Source organism: Euphorbia lathyris, chromosome 4, assembly GCF_963576675.1.
Source record: "Euphorbia lathyris chromosome 4, ddEupLath1.1, whole genome shotgun sequence".
In the NCBI taxonomy this organism is placed as follows: domain Eukaryota; kingdom Viridiplantae; phylum Streptophyta; class Magnoliopsida; order Malpighiales; family Euphorbiaceae; genus Euphorbia; species Euphorbia lathyris.
In genome coordinates, this window is record NC_088913.1 from 43,921,073 (window position 1) to 43,942,000 (window position 20,928).

The following is a 20,928-nucleotide window of genomic DNA, read 5'->3' on the forward strand; positions in this document are numbered from 1 at the left end:
TATGAGTGGGTAATGGCACTAGAGTCTCATCTAATGGGATTTTTTCAGGTTCCACTATTGCTTCCGCAGTTTCAGCAAGTGTTTCTTCTTGAACTTCCTCAAGTTCAACTCTGCATCCAGTATGTGTTTCTTCAAGAAACTCTTTCTCTAGAAACACACTATTTATGGATACGATAACTTTTTGATCATCTAGATGATAGAAGTAATACCCTACAGTTTCCTTAGGATATCCTATGAAGAAACATTTATCAGATTTAAAATCCAATTTATCTGATACTATGCGTTTGACACGTGCTGAACATCCCCATATTCTCATGAAAGAGAAAACAGGTTTCTTTCCAACTAACAGTTCGAATGGAGTAGCACTGGCGGATTTGGTGGGTACTCGATTCAGGGTAAATAGGGCAGTTTCCAAGGCATAGCCCCAGAACGTCTTTGGAAAGGATGTACTGCTTATCATGGATCGTACCATATCCAATAAGGTACGATTTCTCCTTTCGGATACACCATTGTGTTGTGGTGTATAAGGAGGTGTCCATTGTGAGCAAATCCCACATTCAGTTAGATAATTCAGAAAATCATCTGAAAGATATTCTCCACCTCGATCTGATCAAAGTATTTTGATTGTCTTTCCTGTTTGATTTTCTACTTCATTCTTGAAGCATTTGAATTTCTCAAAAGCTTCTGACTTGTGCTTCATCAAATAAATATAACCATATCTAGTATGGTCATCTATGAAGCTTAAGAAGGATCTGAATCCTCCTCTTGCTTGGACTGACATAGGACCACATAAATCTGAATGTATTAATCCTAAAGTGTCTGATACACGCTCACCTTTATTGCTAAAGGGTGTCTTTGTTATCTTCCCTTTTAAATAAGACTCACATGTTTCCATTGATTCGCAGTCAATTAAATCTATAAGCCCATCTTGGCGTAGCTTAAGCATGCGTCTTTTATTTATATGGCCTAGGCGACAATGCCACAAGTAAGTTGAATTATCTAGCTTATGTCTTTTGGTATCAATTGTGAAAACAGAAACTTTATCATCTAAAACATAAATCTCATTTAATGATATTCCTGAAAAATAGAAAATGCCATTTCTATAGAATTCATAAACTTTGTTCCTTATTGAAATATTGAAGCCATCATCAACAAGACAGCTAATAGCAATAATGTTTCGAGACATCTCAGGAACATACAAACAGTTTCTTAATTCTACTACAAGTCTAGATGGTAAATTTAAAACATAATCTCCAATTGCGAGTGCTGCAACTCTTGCTCCATTTCCAACTCGCAAATTTATGTCTCCCTTCTTCAAATCCCTGGTCTACCTTAGTTCCTGCATATTTGTACAAATATGAGATCCACATCCGGTATCCAATACCCAAGACCCAGACTATGAAATTGTATTGATTTCAATATAGAACATACCAGAGGCAGAAGCACCGTCTTTTCCCTTCTTGAGGGAGGCTAAGTACTCCTTGCAATTCCTTCTCCAATGCCTATTTTTACCACAGAAGTGGCATTCCCTTTGGTTTCTTCACTTGCTTCCCCTTAGCTTGGGCAGGTTTGGCTCCCTTGTTCTTCTTGGAATATTTAGGACTGGGAGGATTCCCTTTCCTCTTCTTTGATCCCTCAATAACAATAGCAGGTATTGCCTTGTCTTTCTTCATATTAGGCTCAACAGTCTTAAGCATATTCGCGAGCTCTTCAAGAGAGGTCTGTAAGCCATTCATCTGGTAGTCCATGATGAACTGTGAATAACTCTCTGGGAGGGATGTAAGAAGTAAGTCGACACTTAGTTCATGATCCATCACAATGCCAATATTAGAAAGCTTGGTAATATAGCCAATCATCTTGACACAGTGTGTCATAATAGATGTGCCCTCTTGCATCCTACAATGAAATAACAGTTTAGCTATCTCATAGCGTTCGCAGCGATTCTATTTCCCGAACAGCTCCTTTAAGTGCATGACAATAGAATAGGCATTCATCTCCTCATGTTGCCTCTGCAGTTCTGGTGTCATAGATGCAAGTATGATGCATCCGTATTATCATCATCGGATCGATGCTTCTGGTAAACATCGATCTTTTCAATGGGAGCATTATCAGCTGGGGTAGGGGGTATCGGTGTATCTAGTACATACCCTATCTTTTCGAACTTCAAAAGGATTTTGAGGTTGCGATACCAGTCGGTAAAGTTTGAACCATTCAGTTTGTTATCGGTAAGTATATTTTGCAGATTGGTTTTAGTCATGATTTTAGGAGTGTATTAATATAACCTGAGAGTGAGAAAGAGTGACGTATGTTATTCAATTGCTTTAAAGTATATCAATTTAAAACATAGGACTTTTAATTCATTTTAAATTGCTCCCACTATTTTGCTAAATTAATAACCCTCAATATTAATTCGAAGAATTTCATAGATTCTTTAGTGAGCTAGGATCCTATCTTGTGAAACTTACCTTGAATGACTCAAACAAGCTCACTCCCCTTAATAGGTAGATTCATATAATCAATCACATCAACTATGTGATTCCTAGGTTATTGGGTTACTAACTACATTAGTAACTAATACATTCTAGTATTAATCCCAACCATATTGCCCAGTAGCTTTAAATAATCCAAACGACTCGCCCAACTATTCTCAGCCACTTTAAGTCATTAACCTTATATATTCGTGAAAACATTTTTCGATAATTCAGGTGTTATCCATAATACCCCGAGCCCTGAGACTCTCAGACACCCAAAGGCCCCCAGATACTGTCGGCTGAATTATAATATTAGGGGGGCAACTGCTTTATAACTTGCTTATTGACCTAACTTTTAATTAGTGAGGGATTTATATTTTAAATCTCATAATCTAACATAGTCTTGATTTGCTTTAGCATACATCAGACACACATACAATTTACATTGGTAATTATGGACATATTATCTAAATTATTCCGTTGAGCCAAAAACGGAATAAATGGTCAACCCTAGGGAAATACTAACTATTACATATTTCTCATTCAGTTCCTCCGTCTTCTCCTTGGCGCCTCGAAATCAATATTGATTTCTACACTACTAAAGAAAACTTCAACTAATTTGAAGGGAATTAGATGAGAAGAGAAATTACAATAGAGACTAGACAAGGCAGGACATGCAGATCCTATTTTTCAAAAATATCAAAAGACTAAATAACTATTATAGAAGGTCCAAATATGTCCATAACTCCAAACATGCAAAGACTCAATTTAATAAATTTAATTGGTTGATTACATAAACTATTTATGTAATATTTAAGTTAATCAAATTAATCTTTTTTATCATTTAATTTTATACTTGTATCCCTTTATATTTTATTCTAATCTAAATGCATCAGAATACAAATTAGATAAAATATAACTTATACAAGATCATGATTATCTTTATTTAACGGATTCATAAAATTTTATTTAAATAAGTTTCAATTTGATAAACTAATAACGAGGTTTTTCTGGATTTAAAAAATGAATAATTTTTAATAAAACTATTTAAAAAAAATTATACGTTAATAATCGATCGGACGACTTTCGGGAGGTCGGCCTCGCTGCCGCCGCAAGGCAGCAACTAAGAGCTACTACCGCAAGGGTTGCTGCCTTGCGGCAGCAACTTATAGCTGCTGTCGCAAGACAGCAACATGAACTGCTGCCTTGCGGCAGCAGTTCATGTTAAAGGGGGTTGCTGCCTCGCGGTAACAACCCCTTTAAGTATTTTTTTTTAATTTTAATTTTAATTCTTATAATTAAAACAGAATTCCAAAATTACTAATTATCAAAATAATCAATTTTAGTTTACTCCGGATTAATAAAAAAAATCACATTTATTAATTAATCATATAAACTCTTGAACCTCGTTCTTAGTTCATCGAAATTTAATCAATTAAAACCATAACCATAACAAAGATTTAATTATCAAATAATTAAGACCAATATTTATCTTTTAGATTAATTAACTAAATCAAAATTTATTAATTAACCTAATTAATGAATCTATTCAATCTGATTGAAAAAACTTTTATTATGATATATGAAATAATGGATTTAACGCAGACTCTGATACCACTGAAAAGAAAATAGGCAAACACAAGGCAACGGAAACATAATTTTTTTTACCTATTTCCTTTAACCAAGATCTGTTAATCATTATTTCATACAAAGAGGGATAGAATGAAATACCTTAAATGTTGTTTCTATCTACAGTTGCAAACGAAGTGCCCATAACTCTTACTCCGAGTTTCACGAGCACAAACAAAAAAACAGACAGGCAAAACGATTAGAATCTCAACCAAAGAATAACAATCAGTAAAGATTATCTCTAATAAATCAACACAAAATCAAAGAGAAGATAGAAGAGATAGAAATTAATCGGCTGGAGACAAGCGGAACCAATTCCTTCCTCTAACTGTCTTGGCCGAAATTCACCCTAGGTGGCTATTTAGTGTTGGCCGAAATTCTACATATGGGGGGTTATATATAGCCTCTTGTATCTAAACCCTAGTTAGATAGAATTAAGTTACTTAAGTAGAGTTTTATTCTAAATAATACTATATTAATATTATCTATAATTATATCTAAATATAATAGATAGTATTTATTTATTTGATAGGATAATAATTAGAAGATATATAATCACATTAAACCTCCTAATTTATTTATCCCATAATTAATTTAACCACAACTATAATCTAATTATAATTGTCTAAATAAATTAATTAATACATGTATAAAAATACATATAAATTTCGGCCCCCATATTAGTGTGATTAAAACAATTATAATCTTCCATTCATTAATTACCATTATGCCCTCTTTTGGTTCTAAGTCGTATGTGTGACCCATTAGGTTCTTATTGCTACTAGCCGTATACAACCATTGAATTAATTTCCCAAAATTATATTCAATCTTTTGTATATCGGAATGAGTGCGCGGACTGTGAATAGCAGAACCGTAAACATTCCCCCAGAGCTATAAGAAAACAGGTTGATTCCGTCGTTGACCTTTCCGTATTAGGTCCAGTATAATTCGATCCTTCATCAACTACATCCTCGAACGAATCTTATGACTATGGATAATGTCAAGTCACATATACTGAGACGTTCATTTTACTTATACAGGCCGAGTTAACTCTGAATAGATAGATTTTGTGAAATCTCCATTTCAACTTTTAATCCATCACCTTGCAAGGATTTAGAGTCAAGTCTTCCACAAGCTATCCTTAGACATATCTCTCATTTCTCAGGAGTGACAAATGTTCAATCCAACATTAAATATTATGCAATTACTTAATGTGATACCCAACGCCTCCTCGCACACACCCCAGGGTCCTCCCTGTTATGGATCGTGTTTGAACAGAGTCAAAGTATCACATTCCATAATCCAGAATCACTAATTAATATTCCATTGAGTCTGAGGATTACTTATACCTACTAATACCAATGTGATGAACAGGTGACAGGATAAATCCATCCATCCTGTTATCTCAAGTCGGGTCCCCAATGCTAATGAACTCCTTCACTGGATCCATGTAACTGCCCAGATATCCACATATCTGAAGCTTGTAAGATCATCTCTCCATTCACAACATAAGACATTATTACATGCAAGTCTCAACAATATTATGTCAATCCCTATTCAAACATATTACTTGACTTGGGGTGGTTATAAGTTTACTAGTTTATTATAATGTTTTGTCTCACTTCATGCTTGTATGAACACTTTATAATCACTTTAAATAAACTTAAGGATTTTCTTTTCTTTGACTTATTTAGTTCTTAAAAGTGATTGTCTTTATATAGTTGAAAACTATATCTTATTAAAAACAAATGATATAAAAGAACAATTCATTTACAGTTGGTTTATATCCTACAACAATTAACTATAGAACACTAAACCCCAACAAATTCAGGAGATAGCACTTAAAAGTCTATTCATGAACTCAACACTAGATCAAGCAACTCAGCAGGCTTAAGTTAAATGTTTTCTTAGCCAAAAATAAAAGCAAGTAGATATAGGAGATGAGGGATAGAAAATGTTACTCAGCAGTTTATCATGGTTCGGCCTCCTGCCTACATCCAGTCCCCGAAATTCATTTTCTGAGATTTAATCCATTACTAAGCTCTTTTGGGTAGAGCACAAACCCTTTACAATAGTCAGTGAGGAGTTATAGAGTACCGTCCTCTATATACCTACACTCGGCATTATCCAACTCTGATTGCTAAATATCGAGCAACTTAGAGTCTCCTAACTAGATTTAGTGATTGATAATGTTTTGTTCTAAAACAAAGAACACTTGAATGATCTAATCTATTGTTTACACACAAGAATAAGAGTTTGTGTAAATATGTCTTTGCTTTGCTTTCAAATGGAACTTCAAGTATGAATTTGCTCAGATCTTTCGCATGTTGAAGATCAAGTTTGGATGAAACAAATGACAGGCCTTTTATAGTGACACTTCAAGGCATCAGTCACTTCAAATTTCGAAATAACTATTGGAGGGAAACAACTCTGCTGTCCCTTTCGTCCTTAGTAGCCAGTGCCACGGCCAATCGTAACAAATTCTTCTCTGTATCTATGTTTTTTGTTGATCAGCGCTTCAGTTGCTTTACTCAGTATGCTTCAGATTGTCTCTCCTTTTTTTGGTAAAGATTCTCGGACAACACAGCGAGAACTCGTCTGTTGCATCTGAATCTTTCCTCAATTGGATAGCCTTTGTATGCAAGTTAGGAAGTCAACTTGAGCCTTTTCTGTTTCCTCCTTTGGTCTTCGAAGTCAGTAGCTTCGTTGTGAAGGCATTGGCTCTTATTTTGGATCCTTCCTTCTACTGGGCTGAGTTGATCCGAAGGCCTTTGATCCATTTGAATTTCTTCTTTGCTTACTTGGGCCTTGACTTGGCTTATGGACTTGGGCTTTACTTTTAATTTCTTTTGCACTTATAATTCAATTGATCCAAAACACTCAGCAAACACATTAGTAAGAATAAATCAAAGCCTTTTAAATTTAATGTGTTGACAATTTATCTTAGGATTTTGATTCTAATTTAAATAGATTTGTCAAATAAAAATTAGTGTGGAAATTGTGTTTCAACAAACTCCCCCATTTTTATGTTGGAAAAAAATTAAATTTAGAACACAGCATAAAGCTCCCCCATAATTGCTGACCTTACTTTGCTTCCGAATTCTCTGATAGGGGTTAAAAACCCTATCTTTAGGTATGGTTTTAAGACGGTTTAGTTTAGTTTTCATCAATAAGTGAACAATTCTCGCATTTATATGCATGTGTGTGTTAATTAGATTGTTCATTTTCTAATTGTTTTTGGGCAAATATTGCCAAACTAGCACGTATGTTAGCTTTCAATTATTTATCACGGCTAAATGATCCACCAAAAGTCGCACCAAATAGAGTTTATACTCAAATTAAGCGATTGGTGGGTCAATTTAGCCTCGGAACTAATGTCGTTTGGAGTTTATATGCGTGTGTAGGTCAAAACAGGAACAAGTTCGGGCAAAAATCGCGTTTCGAGAACACCCGACAGTTACGTAGGGCATTTGGGCACTTACTGCTCACCAAACTGGCCTTTTTAGGCCAACTCGGAGAGCTGGTAGCTAGCTCGCGCCAAGCTGGCCTGCAGGAATTAGTCTTTTGACTCATTCCCGGCCCCACGATGTCACGATTTTGCCCTCATTCTCCCACCTGCAATAGGAAACGAATTCGGTCAGATTTGGGAATCAAACCGCAACTATAAATAGGACTTTTCACATGTAAATTATATATCTTTCTTTTATTGTAAAAACCCTAGATTTCCCCCTTGAATCATCCTCTCCAACTCCTCCATCTCCTTCATCCTCCATTGAAGAACATTCGAAGCTCCATTCTCTGAGGATTATTCAAGGTTCCGCCTTAAGGCTTAGGAAGACGCCTACAGCGGTAGACAGGTTCCCCGAAAGGGATTTTCTTACTCTTTTTACAACTTGTTTATCTCTTAATCTAGTCTATGAATCCTAGGCTCATTGTATCTTCGTGACAATTTTCTCCATCTTTAATGTTAATACAATTCTTGTTTTGTTCAATTGATTTATCTATTTAATCTTTGCCTTATGCTTTGTTTGATTGGTTTAACTCATTCATAAATCCAAATATTTTGTTGGCACATATTGCGAGCTGAATCTGACCTAGTCAGAGCCTATAAGATTGACGACCTTATAGAAGATTAAGCCTAAATTTCTGAGCCTTAGAGCTAGTTTCGGCCTTACAAGGGAATCACGAACTAGGAACCAGAGAAGGATAAGTAGGGTTAATCGCCTCGAATGCAAGTGACTTAGATTAGGTTATTAATTGGTTGTCTAAACAGTTTATATTTGTCATTATCGTATCATTCCATATCCTTTCGGGTAATTGCATTATTGAAATATCACTTAGGAGTAGAATAACTTAGATAGGAGTAGTTTAACTTAATCAAAACCAAACTTAACCCCCCCCCCCCCCCCCCCCCAAAGCCTAGATAACACTAGAAACTGAGTAGCTCGATACTTATAAGAGTAGATCTTGTGGATTCGATACCTAGACTTGTCCAGATTATTACTTGATAACGATGAGGTACACTTATCCCTTAATGAGTCTCTATTGGGCTTCTGCCCTGAGGCGCATCACGATTGTCTCAGCTGGCTTGCCATTCTCGATTTTCCTGATCCTGCGAAGAGTACGTTCAAGTTCAGATTAACAGGGACAGACAGGAAAGGTCGTAGGATTCTCTCCCGAGCACAACGGAGAAGAATCCAAAGATCTAGAGAAAGGAATAAGTAGCGGGAAAAATCAGGTTCTCCCGGTTTTTGATTCAATTTCGAACAATTCTTTTATGTTTTCAGTTCTTTATTTTTCATGAATATTTTGATTGCTTTATTTTCAATTTCTGTTTCTTTTCATTGAATCAAATTCCCCATTAGTTTTCCTTATTTCTTTCTCTTAAAAAAGTAAATAAATAAAATATATTTTTTTTTCGTTTTTCGGTGTCCCGGGCAGGAAGGGGGTGAAATTTCGCCCCCTGGTGCCCAGCTCACCGAGCTGGGCACTGCCGCCCAGCTCGAGCGAGCTGGGACGGCCTAGCTCAACAAGCTGGGCCTAAACCCTAGCTCGCCGAGCTGGCCAACTCGGTTGAGTTCAGGAAATTCTCCCCAACTCTAAAAAAAAAAAAATTAGAGAATTGGGGGGGGGGGGGGGGGGTATGAAACTCATCCCCCTTCTCCTTCCTTTCTTTCTTCTTTTCTTTCTTCTTCCTCCACCTTCTCTCTTTCTCTCTCTAAACAACCTTAACTCCCAAATCTTTGTTTCTCAACCGAAATCAACGATTAAGGTATGAATTCTTACCTATTTTTTATTTCAAGCATGATTCTAACATTAGTTTTTAGTTTAAGAGCTTTAAAATTGATTTTTAGGTAAACCTAGGTTTTGGGATCTTTCCGATTTTTGCTATTTTCTTTTACTTTTCTTGATTCCTTTGCAAATTAATAACTTGTTAGTGATTTCTATATGCTTTGGGTATGATTTGAGTTTCTAATTTGAGATATTTGGAAAAGATTATTCAATTTGGGTATTTTCTCCATTTGAGCTTCAAAAGTTCGACTATGTGATTTATAGCCGAAAACCCGTCAATAGGATTTCATTTTACCCCCATAACATGTTTTGGTCGCTGGGGCTTGTTAATTTTGCACTAATTAGGATCTGGGAGATAATTAGTAAACATTTAGGGACCAAACCTTGCAATTCGGTCCCTAAGTGCCTAACTTTAAAGCTTAATCATGTTTTGTGAATTCATTCTTTGGGTGGTTTTAATACTAACTGTTTACTTATGCATATATCACTTCTAACTTATCCGTTTTGGTTACCCTTCTCATCCTCAGGAAGCCATGAGACGGAAAGGGAAAGACAAAGTCATTGAGGAAGAAGAGAACAACGAGTCTGATGTTGAATTCATCGACTCACTACAGGTTCAGTATGAGTCCCCTTTCGGTTTAACATGTAAGGAAGAGGGGGTTAAGTATGCCTGTTTTGCAAAACAAGGCCACTCCCCCCAAGTCCTTTTTGATCAATCTTTCTTAGTGTCTCTAGGATTGGATAAGGACTTCAAGAAAATCCTGCAGGCCCAAGGCTGGTGTAATCTAGCCACAAAGAAAATTGTCGCCTACGACAACTATACCCTAGAGTTCCTAAGTACCCTGAACAAGGAGAAACATGAGAGTAATGACATGTATACCTTCCAGCTGAGGGGACACCCCTTTCGCCTCCGAGAAGCGGCCATAGCGGCCTGTATGGGAGTTAAAAACGTAAATGGGGCTCTCCCGAGTTCTGAAAAACCCATGACTGCCGAACTAGCCTGGGAAGAAATGACCGGACAGTCAGAATTTAACTCTAGCACTGCTACCCCGAGATCTCTACAGGATCCACTCCTGAACCTTGCCCACAAATTCATAGCACATAATTTGTTGGGCAAGCAAGAGAGCAATAAAGTCACTACTGGCGAAGTGTTTATATTGTGGTGCGTTTCCAAAGGGAAACCGATCGATAATGTAAAAGCTATTTTCTTTTGTTTCCGTAACCAACTTAGCAATAAGTGTGGGTCACTCGGGTTAGGTTACTTGGTGACCAACTTTGTCAAAGACCGTTGGAGAGACATTGTCTTTGACGAGGATGGCTACCCACCAATGATACTTAACTCAGATTTTCTTGGAAGATCCACTTTTCAGGCGGTGTTGACTCGGGACCCAGCTCAAGTAGCCAGCCACGAAAGCGAGCACGAAGACCACTGCGCCAGAGGGTAGTAGAGGAGAAGCGAGAGGGAGATGAAGAAGAAGGAGCTGCAGCAGGAGGGTACCAAGAGCCGGGGGTTCAGGCTCAATTCCAAGTCATGAACACAATGATGATTGAGATGCGGAATCTCAATCTCCAAACCTATGCTAATGTTCAGCATATGGATCAGCGTTTCACCGCCTTCGAGCAGACAATGGACCGGAGACTATCTGAACTTGAGCATGTGGTTGTGGATTACTGTGAACGCTACGACATGGAATGACCATATCCCCCAAAACCCATGAAAGGGCATTTTCGTCCTTTCGCGGGGCTGGGGGTGGGAAATTAGGGTTGAATATAACAACACCCTAAAAATAGAGAAATTTTAGAATGTGTCTGGCATACCACTTCATCGATATGATGTGGTATGCCCAACCAGTAAATAAAAGCCATCAGTTAATAAAAATAAACCTAAACCTAATATTATCTTTTCCCGTACTTTCTTTTCAGTGGTTTCCTATTATGCCCCTACCCTTTCCAACTCTCCTTCCTTCTCACTGCGCCGCCCTTCGTCTATACAATGCCTTGTAATTTGCTGCTAAATTAATACAAATGTTTAATTTGTCTCTGGAATCAAATTCATGCACTGCATTTGAGTTGTTATTTACTAAATCTATGAATCAATTCATGATTGCCAGAGGTTTTAATTTTTCAGAATGGATTAAGATCCAATGAGTGATAATATAGCAAAATGCATGTAAACAATGGGGTTTCTTTTAACTGAACAACCATGGAATTCCAATTGATGTTTTGGATGAACCCAAGAACATAGTTTGACATTTATTTTCTATTGAATACTATTCATCAATTTGTTGATATTGCAATGAAAAACAACTTTTAGCCTAGTGGATTATCTCAATTTAATTATTTTGATCTGTCTGTCTGCTGAGAAACGTAATCCATTCCTCCAGAATTGAATCATCATCATAATAACACAAAGACCCAGTAAGAATCCTTGAAATTGGCAGATCTTATCTAATTTCTCTGAGAAATGCATCACACATGCAGGGACGAATCTAGGATTTTCATTTAGTGGGGGCAAAGTATATAGGAATAATGTGTCTAATCTGTTATCGATATCTAAATTTGATACTCTTTTTAAATGTTAAGCTTATATCAGTGTTATTTTGTACGTTGAACCTAAATTTAAACTTTCTCAAAAACCATATACCTATTCTGGTACATTATCTCTTAATTAAAATATAAATATCAAATTTGACCTTAATGTTTTTTGTGAAGTGCATATTTAGTTTTAACATTCAATTTAGTCTTTTTAAAATTTCGGCAATAAATGGTTAAAATTTGATATTTATATTGGTTGGGTCGAGTGTTTGAACCATTTTATACGTTAGAGCTAAATTTGAACCATTTTATACGTTAGAGCTAAATTTATGTTAAAGTTCAATTTGAACCATTTTATACGTTAGAATTAAATTTACACTCACCAAACACATTAAGATCAAATTTTGCAATCCCATTAACTAATTCAACTCAACTCAAATATTAAAATAAAGAACTTTAAAAACTAATAAAAAAATCAAGAAATTGCATCTTCAACCATGTAACAGAAACAATCAAATATATAAAGAAAATTAAATTAACTATTAACAATATGTAAGGAATTATAAACCAAAGAAATAACCAAATCCATCAAAAACCATATTCAATTTTAACCCATAGAAATAATATAAAAAACAAACCTTATGTTGGGATTGTGATTTGGGTGGGTGGGCGCAGCTTCTGTTTTTTGGGCTCAGCTAATCAAACATTAAGTTCCTTCTACTTTTTTTTACTGTTTACTAAAAAACGATAGTGGAACGGTATCGTTTCATTTAAACAAAAAAACAAACAAATAAAAGAAACTCTGCAACTCCTCCTTCTTCAACCTTACCATAAGTAGCCGCCATCGCCATTGTTAACAGGGGGCAAACCTTCAAACTTTCAAACTGTACCGGAGAAGATTAAAGGAATTCTAGAACACAGTGGGGGCAAGTGCCCCCATTTCCCCCACTGTGAATTCGTCCCTGCACACATGACCGACTCGAGGGTCACAATCGCAATTCCATTTTCGGAACAAAGTTTCTTCTCCCAAAGTTTGCTTCGTCTTGTTGCCTCAACTGTTGGATCTGGTGCAGGAGAAAGGGGATGGTGTAATTCGACAATGGAAGAGAGGAATCGATGAACTGGCGGTAAGGACGAACGGAGGTGGTGGCGAAATAGGACGTACGAAGTAGTGGTGCTAGCCGGTGAAGGAGAGCAAAAAGAGCAGTTGCCGGCGGTGATCGTGTGTGAAAGAGATGAGTTATAATAGTTTTGGGTGCAGCTTAATCCTAATTCCAAAATAAACCCACATGTATGAATTTGATTAGCTATGGCACACCACGTCTGATTTTGACGTGGTGTGCCAGGCATACTATATAATTTCTCCTAAAAATATCTTATCAAAGAGATGGAAGTGGTGATTTAATAGGGAGGAGGAAGAATAGAAGAGAAAAGGGTTTGCTTGCTATGAAGCACGGACACAGGTGCGGACGCGGGTGCGGACACGGCAAACGGCATTTTTAGAAAATATGAGACACAGGTGCGATGGGGACACGGCAAATTTTATATAATTAATTATATATATATTAGATATAAAAATATATAAAAAACATACTAAATCACAAATCGGAATCGTGATGTTAGGAGAGAAGAAATTATTTCTGATTATTCCCAAACAAAAATGAAATCGTGATGTTAGGAGAACTGCGATGTATGCAGCACAGGGTTGAAATCGCGATTTGCGCAGGAAGGAGAGAAGACCTAATTCTAATTCGTGCGATAGAGATTATAATTTAGGATTTTTGACAAATTGCATAATTGATCCTTAAATTTTATAAAAAATTTTTAAAAAAACCCTAATTTTTAACTTTTTTTTAGCCCAGCCGTGTCCCCCCGTGTCCCATTTTCCAGCCATGTCCCCGCCGTGTCCGGCCGTGTTCCGCTGTATCCCCGAGTCCGGCGAGTCCGACTCGGCCACGGCGACCCCGGGGAAGAGTCCGTGCTTCATAGTTTGCTAGTTAATGGTCGAATTTTGTGAATGTCTCAACTCAACTCAAGGTATACTTGTGCATTTCTATCAATTAGACTCAATTCAACATGTGATTAGAAATTGTTTCGATGGCTGACTCTCTAAACTATCAATAACATCAAAAAGTAAATATCAACAGTGACCAAACACTAGTTAGGTTAGGATCTGGTTGGTTTGTGGTTAAGAATATAGGAACAACCGTACTCAGAACTTGTAATTTGACAACACTCTATTTAACATTTAGACTCCTCCTCAAGCACTATTCGTACACTAGGAATATCAACCTAAGTTATGGTTGATCTGTAAATATTAATATCATCTGGTCTCAACTTGACATATTAACAGGATGAAACCACAATAGAAGTAACAAGAAGAAGACGCAAATTTTGTGTTTATGTTTCATTTAATTTTGGAATTTAAGTGGTAAGAAATAAAAGCAGATGGAGAGTTGAATATTGATAGTTGAAAAAGTTAATCATGATCTGACTTGTGGAGATTGTGAAGGATGTACAAAGAAGCAGATGACAAGAAAATACAAACAGAATAACTTAAGAGATCCAATCCAGTAGCTATTGTAACCATTTTGCTCCTCTCGAACATCTTCACTAAAAGAATCATAACAATAACATGTCCTACTTTTGTTTTGAGTTCATCCAGTGAGCTTATCTTCATCCATTTTGGCCTCTCCTGCACATCACATCCCAAATAACACTTTATACTTACTAATTCAACACACAAAAACAACCTATTCAAAGCAAACATCACCTTCAAAGCAAACATTCCAAACAAGGAAGACCCTTTAAGAGCACGATCCACTTGGGGAGAAACGTCCACAGGAACATTGCTGATAAATAATCCGTATAACCCCATACCGAATATTAGCATCACAGTACCAGCAAGGTATACATCTACATTCATTCAGAATAATAATTATAAATTATTCTTATGGAGATAACAAAATAAAAATGTTAAACAAGTTATGGGTTGAATGAAACCAATAGCTTCAACTAAGCGTAGAACCATCTGTCCTGTATGAATTCCTTTGACACAGCTTGACCAATAAACTTTATAAGCGTCAACAATGTAGACACACCCCTGCACAGATTGCAATTTTAGGATAATAAAAACAATCCAAAAGATTCAGGCTAGGGTTAGGGTTTAACAAATTACATTTAAGAAGCACAAGAGTGAACCAGCCAGTGAACCTGCTATGGCGAAAAGTGCCAAGAACCGGAAATCAAATATGATCTGTCAAACCAATACAATACAATCATCAGATCAGGACTTGATTGAACCGAATTCTGCTTTACCCTTTTTTGGCCCAGATTCAAAAATAAATAAAGCATAAGAAAAGAAGAGAATGAAGTGATACGATACCCTCTCAATATTAGACTCAGTAGCGCGAACAAAGCGGACAAGTGGACCGGGAGCAGTAGGTTTGGGAAGGGAATAGTTGAAGCCGGAATCAACGGTCGGAGTGGAAGCTGCTGATTCAGGAGAGGATGGTGAACTCAAGGCAGCTAAAGGAGATAACATCCGTCGGCGAATAGTAATAGGTCGGCGACTTGGAAGAATTGATATGGACAGAGGACAAGTGGAGATGGAAGCAAAAAGAGCCATAGCAAGCAGAACAAAGAGCAGAGCGTCTCAAATTGGAGATTTTTTTTTTTTTCTGCTCCACCGTCCATTTATAGTGTGGAAACAAACAAAACAAGACAACCGCCAGCTTCAACTATAAATTAAATTTGACTACACCGGTGCCAATAGCCTGACTTCAGTTAGTTTTGGAATGAGTACAAAGTTGAAATACATTTACTTATGCGTTCATTAGCGAAGCATTTGTTATTCTATTGGATATGGATAAAATAATACATTGTTATTCTATTGGATAGTCGATATTTATGGCTTGATTGGATGGAGAGTTTAGAGGGATTAGTAAGGGAAGGGTTAGTAAGGGTTGATAGAAACCCTTGTTTGGGAGAAGGAAGGAGTAAGGGTGTCTACAAACCCATGTTTGGAACACAAAAAAATTAGGAGGGTAAGGGTTTGAAAGGGTTTTGAAGGGTTTCTTTTTAACAAATTGCATCCAATTTTGAACCCTCCAATTTGGTGAGTTTGGAAGGGTTAGAAATTACCCTCCCTTCCCATTCCTTCCCTTTCCTTACCATTCCCTACCATTCTCTACCTTCCTTTATTAACCATTCCCTACCCTTCATCCAATCAAGCCCTTAATGTTTAGTATGTGGGATAGAGATATGGATAAAATAATACATTTTAGGAGGCCTTTGGTTCACAAGGGGTAAGAGAAAAGGAAAGAAAGGGAAATTAAAGGAAATGAAAGGAATGACCATTAATTCTCCTATGTGTTTGGATATGTTTAGGTAAAGGGAATCCAATTCCCTAGAGGGCATGGGGTAATGACTTAACCTAAAGTGGGGTAATGGCTTAACCTAAAGTGGGTAAAGGGAATAAGTTTTTTTTTTTTTTTTTGTAAACAAACAAGAACAAAGGGAATGAAACCCTCTCATTCCCATTTCCATTCCCATTCCTAAAGATCCCAAACCAAACTCCCCCTTACTATTTTAATCTTATTTAAATTATATAACATTAATTTGAGGGATAAAATAGATTTTTTCATCCTATTAAAATATGAGAAGCTTATCTCACCTCCTTATACCACTCCCTCTTGGATATAAGATTTGCGCGATAAGACTAATATCCATCTCTTATCTCCATAACATATCTCTAAAACAAAAATGAGATAACTCGTCTCAGTTTTTTTTATCTCCATCCCCGTGTCTTTATCCCCTCTAACAAACACCCCGTAGAGGTTTTTCTAGCCTTGGTGGCTGTAATACCAAATACTCCTTTATTTTATCGCTCCGCTGACTGATTCTTTCTTAGTAGCGCGAGTCAAACGATGATGTACAACCCTTTAACTTTCTTCTCTATCTAGGGAGCTCACATTTCTCAAATTATTTTATCTTGTGATGATCGATTTCTATGCCTTTTAAACTGGCCACATGCTCCAAGATCTTTCATATGGTAACACCGAGACACACTTCTTCAAATTCAGGCACATGTTGTACTTCTCTATTCCGGTGACGAATTTGTCTACATCGATAAACTGTTGCTCTCTGGTTAGCGATTTTACCATCATTTCATCCACATATACTTCTACTTCCTCATGGATCATATCATGGAACATTAATGTTACCATTAGCTGGTATGTGGCTCCAACATTCTTTAGTCCAAATGACATGACTTTCTAACCATAAGTGCCCATTCTAATGTGAAAGCAGTTTTATGCTTATCTTCTTTGTCCATCTTGATCTGATTATATATATCCTACAAAACCGCCTGCTAGAGTCTGCATTACATTTAGAGCAACACTCTCTATCAGCACATCTATATGTGACAAGGTGAAGTTGTCCTTCTGGGAGGCATTATTCAGATCCCTATAGTCTACACACATTCTAACCTTTCCGCCTTTCTTTAGTACTAGGACAATATTAGCTGATATGGTGCATAATTAAGATTGGACCCCATATGGTTCTCAAAATCCCATTAGTCCATACTTTTGGGCCGACCCACTTAGGGTCCCAAGGGCTCTTGACAGAAACAGTAGGGATAAAGGCCTTGGACCTCAAACACACGCCAAAACCATTTGGTACGGGAATTTAGATTCCGGACCAATATGGTGGTGACACATGTATCCAAGCTCAAGTTCAAATATTTATAAATAGGAGCCAAGTTCAAGAAGGAAGGTACACAATTCTTAACACTAAAATACTATTTCATTCTTTCTAAGCTTTGTATTATCATACTGACTTAGGCATAAGAGAGGCTTTGCCGGTCACCGACCCCTGTCTAATTGTTTTCTGTCTTACAGGTCTTTAGAAGCTACATTCAAATACTTTGAGGATATTCTGATATCATTAGCTAGTCACTTTAGATATAACACTATTTCTATGAACTTGGAATTTATATGCTTCTTAACTTCTTCTCTCATCTTCTCTACCCATTATGGTCTCATCCATCTCAAATTATGTGTTATTGGCTTAATGTTCGGGTATGTCAAAATTATATGCTTTGTGATCTTCATCTCTATTTCTGACATGTCATCATAGCTCCAACCAAATAATTTCTCATGGTTTTTTTATTATTCTTTCCATTATATTTCTCTCTTCAGTAGCTAAATTCTGAGCAATAATTATATTTTTTTGACTCCCGTTCGTACCAAGATTAAAAGAAAGTGTTTCAATAGATGGATGTCAAATGTTGACATATGATGCGTATGAGAATACATCACCATTAGAGTTCATTTTCTTAATATTAGACTCAATAACATCACCATTTTCAAATAAAGCAGTAAAAAAGAAATCCTCAACCTCCATTGTTGCTCCTGAAGCTTCAGGTGCCTTTGCTTCTACAATGTCCTCGATTTTGATAGCCTCTTCTAGTTCATTCTCACCCTTTTTTAAAGAGCTCATGCCTGATATTTCCACACACACATCTTCTCAAAGATATCCAGTACTATTTCCAACTGTCTATCGATCAATCAACTTTTGCATAATTTGTCTAATCCAATCGCCCTCCTCTAACAAACCTTCCTTGGTTGCTTGGATAATGTCCTCCCAAAAGATTCAAGGATGTTCTCCCTAAGTGGCGGGGAAACAAATTCCTCACAACACATAGGCAAGTTCGAAATTAGAGGCAAGTTCCATTTACTAAGTTAATCAGTTAAAAGAGCTTGATTCTGCTTCTAATCTTACTACACAAAAGATAGCTCGCACAGAGGAGCTTCTGTTGAAGACGTAAGGATTTGTGATTTATGGATACACAATAGTCGAAAGTGTTACTTATGAGATTGATTTTAGAGGAAGAAAATATCGGAAGAAAGTAAAGGAAGGGTTAGAGAAAAGTTACTCATCGATTTATACTGGTTCAACCTCCTGCCTACATCCAGTCCTTAGACTGCCTTCTGCTGGGTTTTAATCCACTAATGAACTCTTTCAACGGTAGAGCACAAACCTTTACAATAGATACAAAGGTTATGTAAAGTATATTTCTTTACACTCCACACTCAGTTATTTATCACTCGCAGGCAGGGGCGGAGCCAGGGGGGTAAGGGAGGGTCTCCCGACCCTCCGGCCCGCCTGAAAACCCCAGAGAGGGGTTATCCGGCTGGCTCCGCCCCTCTGTCTGCCATGGCTGGAGCCCCTCCAGCCATGGCAGACTAAGCTTCATGCGTGAAGAAGATGGGAGCTGCCCCCATCTTCTATATATTTTTTTCAAATTCCACTAATCAAAACTACATCGTTTTGATTAGGTTAATTTCAAAACAAAAATTAAGTGGACAGCTTATGTCCATAGGTCTGGCCATAAGGCCTTAACAAGGCCACTGCTTAAATAATGGGAAAATTACATAGAAATTCATATTCTAAAAACTACTTACAACTATGTCAAGTCATAATTTTGGATCATGTCAAATTAGTAAAATGAGTACTTTTAATATATTTTAAGGATTAGAATTTATAAATTAGAAGTCTAGAATATATTTTCTAGGGTTTATGATTTATGAATTGGAGTCTAGATTTTTTAAATTATGATGTAAAAACATAATACATAAAGAATAATGACATATTAAAAATTAAGTTTAGTGATATGACTTAATTATAATTTTGTACTTAATTATGATATTCATGTATTTCACCCTTAAATAATTCCGGCCCGGCCACAATTTTTTTTTCTTTTGGATTAGATTTATTGGATACCCTATCTTTAGATTAAAGTCAATTAGATCCTCTATCTTTTAAAATCAACAATGAACCCCCAATTATTTGGCCTAGGTTTTTATTAATTTCAAATTAGTGATTGAATTTTCGTTGCTTTTTATTTTTATCCATAATAACATATATTGTTTTTATTTATTTTCTTTACATTTTTAACTCATTTTTTTTTAAAAAAATATTGAGAATAAAAAAAACTTAATTGTTGAATTAAATTTTAATCCATACAAAATATAAGAAATTTAAATTTAAAAATAAAAGATAATTTTTTTAAAATTAGTTTTGAAATTATAAAAAAAAATTAAAATTTCTACTCCTTGAGGTTAGATAATTTTAATGTTTTAGCCTTCAATACACCAAAACGATGAAATTTTAATGTGTTTGGTGGAAAAAAAAATCTCAGATTGACTAAAGCCAGCCCCTCCAAGTGTGGAGTCCTGGCTCCGCCACTGCTCGCAGGTGTTTACTTAAAAACGAAGTAAACAGAAGAGCTTTTGATCCTTTTTACAATTGATGATTTTTGTTCTAAAAACTAGAACACAGATTCAATCACTATCTCTCAAAATGTATTACACAAATATAAACTATGAATGTGTATTTTTGCTTTTGCTCTTTTGCTCTTTTATTGCTTGAATGCTTGAATCTCTAGATTTCTCGTTGATGATCAAGTATGAGAAGGAGCTTTTTCTTAGGATTTTATAATTGAGCTTGAAGACCGGAGCTTTCGAAATTCAAAAGGTCCGTTAGAGACAAAAACGACTTCTATCACTTTCACCTTCTGACGTCTGCTTCAAAAAGTTTACCATTGTGGATGCTCATACTTCTATCTCTTTGAGTCGTGCACACTTCTGACTTCTGCTTAGGTCGACTGATGGTTTGAGCATTATGGAAAATAGTAGAAGTTGTTGGCGGGGACAAGCTTTCTGTCGCTTGTACTTATTTCTCTTTTGGGACGCATTGTGTCAGACACAGAGTCAACGCCAACGTTTCTTGTATTATGGATCCATTTCTTCCGGGCCTTTCTTGCTTATAGATTATTCCAGCTTCTGGGCCAAAACCAAGGCTTTGGGCCTTTATTTTGTTTAAGGCCTTTTATAGTTTCTAGCTTTGTCTTATAGTTCAGCACATCAACACTAATCAATATTATTAGCACAAAACATATAGATATTTAATTTTGCACTTAAATATTTTTGGGAATCTA

The 20,928-nt window shown here is 36.4% G+C and overlaps 1 protein-coding gene across 1 annotated transcript; it reads right to left on the minus strand.

Annotated features, from left to right (window-relative positions):
• Positions 1 to 14,356: 14,356 nt before the first annotated feature.
• On the minus strand, positions 14,357 to 15,606 carry LOC136228081 (uncharacterized). Its single transcript, XM_066016914.1, has 5 exons — positions 15,313 to 15,606; positions 15,106 to 15,183; positions 14,931 to 15,030; positions 14,701 to 14,843; positions 14,357 to 14,622 (listed from the first exon to the last, which is right to left on the minus strand). The coding sequence occupies exons 1-5, from the start codon at positions 15,553 to 15,555 to the stop codon at positions 14,407 to 14,409; spliced, it is 780 nt and encodes a 259-aa protein (XP_065872986.1). The 5' UTR covers positions 15,556 to 15,606; the 3' UTR covers positions 14,357 to 14,406.
• Positions 15,607 to 20,928: the final 5,322 nt, after the last annotated feature.